General features: G+C 37.6%; 1 protein-coding gene across 3 annotated transcripts in view; it reads right to left on the reverse strand.

Moving 5' to 3' along the window:
- Positions 1-4,330: 4,330 nt before the first annotated feature.
- Positions 4,331-9,093, reverse strand: part of plac8l1 (PLAC8 like 1) — a 5,410-nt gene continuing 647 nt past the window's right edge. For 2 of the 3 annotated variants that reach the window (XM_042222266.1, XM_042222263.1), the window contains exons 3-4: positions 8,736-9,078; positions 6,673-7,211 (exon numbers count right to left, since the gene is read on the reverse strand). In XM_042222266.1, the coding sequence (XP_042078200.1) occupies positions 6,907-7,211; positions 8,736-9,078 (648 nt within the window). In that variant the 3' untranslated portion in view covers positions 6,673-6,906. The other variant, XM_042222264.1, reaches the window with a different exon arrangement.

Raw genomic sequence — 9,093 nt, forward strand, 5'->3', positions numbered from 1 at the left:
GTATGGTAATGTATGTCAGATATGTGGTTTATGAAAGCCCAAACACGCCACCCTTAGCTTCTTGTTTTTGGGAGCACATTTTGTATTTTATGTGTCAGTATAATGGTGGCGTTTCTGTAACAGTTCATTAAGAGCACATTCATGATACATCTGCATATATCACACAGACATTTCCACATCCACCCACACACAAACACAACTCCCTGAGGGGCTGTTGTCAATAACAGCCTGTGCTCTGCACCTGATGCATCTGTAGGGATAGTCGTCTTCATGCTGAAACAGCAGGAAAGAGCATCAGCAGAGATATATTTTATGGTTCCTGTCTGACTGCTGACTTAGATAGAGCTCCACTGTTCCAAATCTTGACCTCTACTACTGCTCTGGAAATCCCAACTGTGACCCCAAATCAGCACTTAAAACTGATTTCACCCCACTGAGAAGCTGCAGGAATCACAAGCAGACATATGCACCGTGATCTGGGGCAACACTGTCCCCTAATGGCTCAGACCTGGAGGTGTATCTGGTAGAGATGACGTAAGGCAAGGCTGTGCTCGTTGATCTAGTCATGGGTTAAAGATGTATTTGAGGTTTAACTGTAAGCCTGTAACGTTTAATTGATACCACTTGACATTTTGTGGCCTGCTCCATAAAACAACACTAAGTAATTCATTATACGGTGAGTTGCCATTTTATTATGTGCACCTAACTGAAAAGAATGCAGTCAGATCATACAGTCCGGCAGTAAACCTTTCATTTTGTGAAGGTCATTTTGTTCAATTTCTCTTGCAATTGTTTTACTCAGGTGCTGATTGTCCTTTATGGTTATTTCAAATGAAAGTATAGTGAGCCCCATTTATCCTTTCACTGATACAAATGGGGCTGACAAAATAATAAAGTTTATCAAAAGTTTATTACATTTAAAGGACTCTAAGAAAATGCACTAGCTCAGCTGAGTAAATCTGGCACAACAGAAGAAATATTAGCAGCACTGCTACTACACAAGTATGTAAGGATATTACAGTAGTGCTTCATTGCAAGTTGGCTCGAGGCAGTTCCAGTTCACCAATAGGTACTGAGCAGCGAATCCGTGGGAGGATTTATCAATCTCTGCATGTAATCCAGACATAAAGCAAGTAAGATTGTACTAAGGTGGCAACGATTTTATGGTGCAGCTGTAATAAAAAACAAAACAAAAAAACAACAGAGCTACTAACAATGTGGGTGTTATCAATTATAGTACAGACTTGGTATTGTTTAGAAACAGGGATGGCACCAGAGTCTGCGTCTGCAGCAGAATGATATATTTTAGGCTGAAATGGTTTTATTTATTTTATTATTTTCAAATGGGACTTTGTAAGCTTTGTTGCCAGCATTCATCTGTTTTCTTTTGTTTCTTTGATGTGCTTGGGTACACAGAAGCAAGGTTCAAGCTGTTTTTATGGTCGTCTGTGTAGAATGTGAAATCACAGTGTCCACAGTAGGATGCACACTGGCAGGTAACCCCAGCAAAATGCAAAGCAAGGTTTTGTTTTGTTTTATATGCAGCAATTATTGGCAGAAAATGCTTGCACATCATTGTGTTTAATCTATTTGTTCCTGCTTTAAAATGAATGTGCAAATCTTCTATGTAACAGGCACTATTCCACTCTTAGTCTAATAGTGATTAATTAAGTGTTGGTTAAGGAGAAGGATTGGGAAAACATTAAAAATGCACAAAATACAATCCAAAAAGAAAGACGTGGCTGCTTAAGAATAGCAGTGATATAAGAAAATGTATTTACATTCAGCAAATTAACTTATTGAAATGGGAATTGGACTTTGTGTAATATATGATTACATTTTAATATTCACATCGCTCCCTTTAGAAAGCAAATCAGTTTCTCTATTCTCCTATTTCCTTCGAGGCTGCTGCCAGGTGGGAGACCACATCGGAAAGCCTTAACAAATTTGCCCTTTGAGGACCCATCTGTGTGGCGGATAAATAAATTTTCATATTCCTTCTTTCTGGTTGGCATTTCAGGTTCAGGGAGCCACTGCAATCAGACTAGATTAATAATATGATTGAATGCCAGAGGAGGAATCGAGGAATACATGGATAAAAGAATAACAACAATATGGAAATCACATTCCATTAGCGGCCCAGAGGTGCGAAAAATATCAACATTTCACAACTACGGAACAGAAAACACAACATCCCCAGACGGAGCCCAACTATAAGGAAAAGGATACAAGAAAACCACAAAAGCAACAACATTGCACTTTTCCTCTTTGTGACTGGACAGAACCTGAAGTTGATGTTGAGAATTAAAAGAACATTGTGTATGTGTATGAATGGCATTATTTATTTTGAGCAATTTAATTCAGTTCAGTTCAGTTTCATTTTTATAGCGCCAAATCACAACAACAGTCACCTCAAGGTGTTTTATATTGCAAGGTAAAGACGGTACAATAATACAGAGAAAACCCCCTATGAGCAAGCACTTTGCAACAGTGGGACGGAAAAACTCCTTTATAACAGGAAGAAACCTTAAGCAAAACCAAGCTCAGGGAGGTTAAGAAACAAAGCATTTGAATCTGTTCTTTTAAATAATTTGACCAGTTTTCAATAACTTTAGATACTTCCAGGTGATTTTACTCAGTTTGAAACCTGGCTGAGCTAAAAGAACTTTTAAAATGCAACCCAATGAAATACTAGAATCATAAAGGAATATTTCAACAAACGATATTTATTAATACTGTGATGTAATTCTTGGTATATGTTCATACTGCAGAAGCAAGTTTCAAAGAATTATGACTTCTGAAAACTCTTTTTCTTTTAAATTTCACTCAAGGACGCTGCATAAAGCAGTTTAGAAGCAGGAGATTATTTTAAACTGTCAAATAGGATAGTCCAAACACAAATGATCACAAAAGAGACATTTTGTCTAGACTTGTTCTCTAAAGTGAAATGTGTTTTTTGAAATGTCTGTTTGAGTTCGTGTCTTTGGTTTCGCTTTACATCGCGTTACACATGAGGACCAAGATATTCATGATATACTTCAACAACTGACTGTAAGCAGGACTACTCAGTGGTATTATTCAGTCAGTAGTCAGTATGTCAGTTAATGAGGCAGTTGGCTGTGTTTATCAATTGGACTCACACACTTGTTTCATCCTGTACACGGAAATATATTTTTCAAACTCTTCAAAGCAATTATGTTTACTTAAGTAACCAAATGACTCCTTGGGTCAGACTTAATTGGCTTACAGCTTTCTGTTCTTCCCTGGCTTTACTTGGATTTAGTTTTAAATGGGACATTAAAATGAGATTTGCAGATAGGGTCCTCTGCTCATTGCACAGTTTGTGCCTCAAGGTCTGGGAAGCATTATGTTTCCTCACTTCATCTTTCCTTCACATCTCAGGGGGACTGATCACATTAATGGGTCTGGTGACCTTTGGCATTCTAGACACAATTAACCGGGTGAGTCACACATATCACATACGAGATTTCACAGTTACTTAATTTATAACAACCTTCAAGCTAAAAAATAATGAACTGTTATCAGTGAGCTACATCTAATATCCAAAACACGAGGGACATTGCTTTTGGAAAGACATCGTGCCTCCTGTTGTATCCTATTTTTATAAATGACAACCCGACTGCAGCCAGTATTTAATATATATGTGGCTCCGTGTCTGTGATTTGAATTTGGCTTTAAATTTAGAGGTGCAATCAAGCAGTTGAAGTAATACAGAATAATAAATTGGTTCGGAATGTGTTTAAAACAAGAAGCTTGAAACACATGACTTCAAAGCATTATATTACAAAGAATTCAGCTTTAAATATATTCATATATTAAATATATGTGTATAAATGTATTGAGTGAGAATTAGACTGCTCTCCTACATAGACTGTATATGAAAAATGGATATGGTAAAAAATTAAAGCCAATGTAGTGCTCGCTACCCTGGAGGGCAAAACATTACTCCATCATGCTGGCCAATAGTGGACAGTTGGTAGTACTGCGGGACAAGAGTGTTTTTGGGGGCTTTTTTTGCCTGTATCAAGCCAAGAATACTTGTACCATCTATCCATGGAGGAAATATTAAGATATCAAGAGAAACTAGGAATTTTGGCGCTTGTGATCCATATTTTGCCCGGCAGCTTTATTTAAATCCCTGAAAGTGGGATGTCTCTCTCAGAGCTCCAGTTCAGTGACATCTAAGTGTATCTTGAAAAGAATCACTCACCTTACACTGCTGCGACAAAGAAAGCTTTCAAAGTACAGACAGCTACATGTTTTTTCGATCTGGATGGGTAAATAATGGCTCCATGTGGGAGGTAAAGAACAAGATCTAATGTTTTGTTTATTTTGACACTTACACTGTAGGGCCAGAAAATTCCAGTAGTATTAATTTGTCACATTAATGTCGTGGTGTCCCAGTAGCTTTGATGTCATGTGAAAACTATGAATGAAGCAGGGGGCAACTCCTGATGGGTTGCTGATGGGGGGTTTGCTCTGAAATGCAAATAAACATTTCAAAAAGGAGGACAAAGCAAGGCGAGCTTTACTTTTTAAATGGCAAGTTGCTGGTCAGTAAGCTTGCAGTATTCTTAAGGTTCTTAGTCAGAGCCACCTAACTCTATGCCACTAAATATGCAAACAAACAGACAAACAGTTAGGTTCCCATAGTGAATGACAATCCTTGACCCATCTGATCCTGAGGTTTCCCCTCCCTCAGAGGTCTGGGTGTTACATTTGATTAGGTTACATTTTGTTCAGGTTTGATGAAACATGATGGTTGTCTTGTATGATACTGTTTTTATCATCTGCAGAGCATTGCCCAGCTTTCTTGCATTGTGTTTCATCTGATGTGGAAATGATCATGCTTTAATTCCATCACACCTCTGTTATTGAAAGTAATTATTTCTTTGTCCGAGCAATGGTCCAGTGTTCCTGCGAGACTTTGGTGAATACTTTCACAACTCCTAATGTTCAGATTAGTGAGCTTTTACATCCTGGTTGTACCACTCACTCCCACTGGATCAGTGGACACTACTGATAACCAGCAAGTCTGCTTTTTGTCATTCTATTGATCTATATATAACACCCTTTCATCTTTTTTTAAGTTATACTGTGACTTTTCTTCTTTAAAAAATGCAGTAAAATTGCATTTTACATACTTACATCAACCATCAGTCATATCTGGTTTCAAAACACCCAGACAGTAAAAGCATAAAAAAAAAAACCTAAGCTCTGCACTCACTAGAGGGTGACTTCATGTTCAAACATATCTTTTATATGGAGTCTGTGCTTTCATCTCATTATTGCCCAGCAATAAGGTTTAAAACATCAAGAAATTGCAAAAGGTACAAAACATAGCAGACAGTGTTAAGCTTTGTTGTGAGTAGAACAACCACTGGAACAATGTTTAAAAGTCTAGACTGGTTACATGTAAGAATATATTACTATAGTCAATGAATGTATTGATTATAAACATTATATTAATCTTGGATAAAATCATCTTTCAGTTTAGACAGGCATGATTATGCACTAACAGAATGGCCGCATGAGGGAACATTACATTATCAAAAATAAAAAATAAAAGCAGTCTGTTATGTGCCAACCTGTGCAGGGCTGGTACTTAGCACCAACACCAGTAAACAGTAAAATTCCCTTACATATATAAAAAAAAATTAAAAAGCAAAACTGCATATTTTGACAAGAGATTACGAAAACAGAAAGAATATATTTAGTTTTGTTTTTTTTAAATGAATGTGTGTTTTAGTTTGTTTTGATGTGTTTTGTTGTTCTCCATTATTAAAGTTTCCCAATATTAAGTACAAATTCCTAATGCAATCACACATCCTTTTTTTTAGCTGTAAGGAGCTCATCTTGTTTCTGTGTGTGTTCTAGTTATTGATGTGTTAAAAGTGTCTGTGTGATAGCGGCTTCAGTGGTGTAGGTAACAGGCATTGTAAAAAGCTAAACTTACTTGAGTCTTTCTAAATTTTCATTATGTAAAATGGCGTGCAGTTACCTCAGTCACAGAAGTTAACCCAGGCTGTTTCTAAAACCAAAATTATAGATGATTTAAGAATTATAAGTGCCGGAATTTAATGCTGCAGTAAAAAGTTGGTTACGCTGATCTTTCAGATATAATTAATCGGACCAATACCTTCATAAAAAAACTGCTCTGCATTATTCTATATGCATTGATTCCAGATTTAATGGCTTTTAATGATCTTTGAACTAACTACATTTAAAAATATCTGCAATTGAACAAAGGCAAGAAACTCATCTGTGTTGGTTCACGTCTTACAGATGTACCTTTAACACAGTGTATGCCATTACTTTAAGTTTTCCCTTTTCTATCACTTTTAAGAATTTGTATCACAGGCTTGTTTTTTATTATTCAAGAAGCCCTCAGGGGCAAGTTCAAACCTCAGAGTAATGATTCATCCTATTGTTCATACCAGTAATCTCTGCTGCTCTTCACACATTTATGATAAATTGAAAAAAAGAAAAAAAAAGATCTCATTTGCTGTTTCTTTAGGAGCATTCGAGTGTAGTAGACACATGATATGTCTGAGTCTTCATCCTCCACTTCATTTCTCTTATCATCTGACATACAGCCAGAGGGTAACAGCAATACACTGTAGTCCAGTCCTCACACACACTTCCCTGTGGATAAGCATGCAGGACAGATGAGTGCATGTCTACATGCAAACACATACAGAAGCACACACACACAACAACAATGCAGTGGGAGCAGGATGGGTACATGGTAAGATGAAAAATGCAAACACAGAACTTCATTTACACAAATAACATGAATATTTCACTGATAACCACTTAGAAAGAAGCAGCACAAGGGTCGATTTTCCATTTACTAGAGTTGGAGTTTTAAAAATGGCTGAAACGTCACAGCACTAAAAACTGAGTGTGGTGGTGCAGTTTCTGTTTCATTGGAAACATTACGGTGTTATGAACAGGGTCCATTTTGACAAATTTGCCTTCCTCTGTCTTCAAGGACGCTCTCACAACAGTACAGCATACTGTATACCTGCACACACATAGACACACACTCACCCGTATCTTGTAGCGCTCTCTGATCCCAACTCGAATGGCAAAAGTGGATCCTGGTAGTAGAGGCATGCACAGACACTCCCCGTATTGGTGAGCTAAACTCAGGTCTAAACAGCACGGCACGAGAGCCCCGAGAATACCTGCGAGCACAACGCAGCACATTATGTGGGTACATGAGTGTTTGTTTACGCCAGACAAAATCCTTCTTATATGTCTCTGTCAGATCCAAAAGTACATTTAGAAAGAGACAATGATGATGTATTGGCTCTTCATTTTGTAGAAACAAGTTAAGTGAAAAGCAAAATATTCCCAATCATTTTCAGTTTAGAAAAATCTACGTAATCTTAATTAAAAGAAAAGCTACTTAAAGCAGTTGTGCTGAAAATAAATAATCTTGTGATAAAAAATGCTTAAATACTAAATTGTTTTTGCAAGAGATGAGTTATTAAAAGTTTGTTAAAACTGAAATGATGCAACTGAACTATAAAATAAATGGGTAATATTTATTAATATTAATATTATAATTATAGTATTAACTATATCTCAATATATTGACATAGCGCAGAATGCAAAGCACCGCTGGAAGAAGAAAAAGGTAGTAAATGGATATCTGAAACTGCTGCTATTTGAAATTATTTGCACTTGGCTCTAAACTAAGACTAAGTTTCAAACCTTTTTTTTTTCTTTATGAATTGTATGCTATGGTACATCTGATGGTTTAGCTGAATGGAGTTCTGGATAGCTGGTGAATGGTCACCTAGTTCCAACGAGACTGCACCATCAGCAGCAGAGGCTGAGTGATGATCTGAGCTGGAATAATGCAACATGAAACAGTATAGCCCCTTAGGATCTCTGAGGGTGTCAAAGTGGCCTCTGTGAAATATTTTATGTATTACAGACCATTTACAGCCACGATATTAAAAAAATATATATATATTTTCATGCAGGGCAATGCACCACCCTATACTGCATTAAACTTCTGTTGCTATGGGAATAAAAACAGAAAATAAAGGCTTGGTCACCATAATTCCCAGCCCTCTGTCCAACTGAAAGCATGTCATTAAGGGAGGTCTATGTAGAAGGGCAACAGCATACCTCTGGAGAGCCTCCTCAAATGAGTTAATGCAGAAAGTGTAAGTTTATTGCAGTGGGGCAGAGGGCTGGGAATTATGTCGATCAAGCCTTTATTTTCAGCTTTTATTACCATAGCAACCCAAGGATGGTCTTACAGTTCAAGAAGTTAAAGTTCAAAAGGTGGAGGAGCTGCTGTTAAAGAAGAGCTCTTATATGAGGTGTGACCATCAAGTTCTGTGACCTTACAGCGTCTCCCTTTTAATGGTCTCTTTGGACAGCATGGCCGTTACTTTTAGATTGTTCCATATTTTTATGAGCTGAGTTGCTGTTTTTGTGTATCAGGGTTTTTTGTTTTTTTTACCAAAAGCTAGACAAAAGTCTAATATGTGTTGAACTTGTCATGGCCTTCATTCGGCATTATTATTTAGAATAATCAATATTTGTGGGGGTTTTTTTTTTATATTTTTGTGTTTATAAAGTAATCTAAATTATTTAGGGTTAAAAGGAAATGTCACATTTGCTTACTGTCTTGTGAATGAGAGGCCTGGGCTTACATAGGAATACAGTATCTGGCTGTGTGTCTACATTACATGTTGTCTTGTCTCTGCAGACATCAAGCAGGCCAGTGCTCCAGTCCCCTCCAGTCTGAGTGATGGTGGTGATGGTGGTTTTGGTGATGCCAAGGCCGGGCTGCGTCACTACTGGTTCCAACGCAGCAGGGGCTTTGTTTGACCCCCAATTATCTTCACTTCCTGTGGTGACCCGCCCCACTTCCTTCTCTTGAAATGCTATTGCTGAGTCTGTGGTGAGCACCCCCACTTCTTCCCCTTCTTCCTCTTGTAATACAGATGTTGAAGGTGCAGTGAACACCCCCACCTTTTCCCCTTCTTCCTCTTGTAATACAGATGTTGAAGGTGCGGTGAACACCCCCACCTTTTCCCCTTCTTC

This window comes from Haplochromis burtoni, unplaced genomic scaffold (genome assembly GCF_018398535.1).
Source record: "Haplochromis burtoni strain Fernald_Lab_line unplaced genomic scaffold, NCSU_Asbu1 Contig_83, whole genome shotgun sequence".
Lineage (NCBI taxonomy): Eukaryota > Metazoa > Chordata > Actinopteri > Cichliformes > Cichlidae > Haplochromis > Haplochromis burtoni.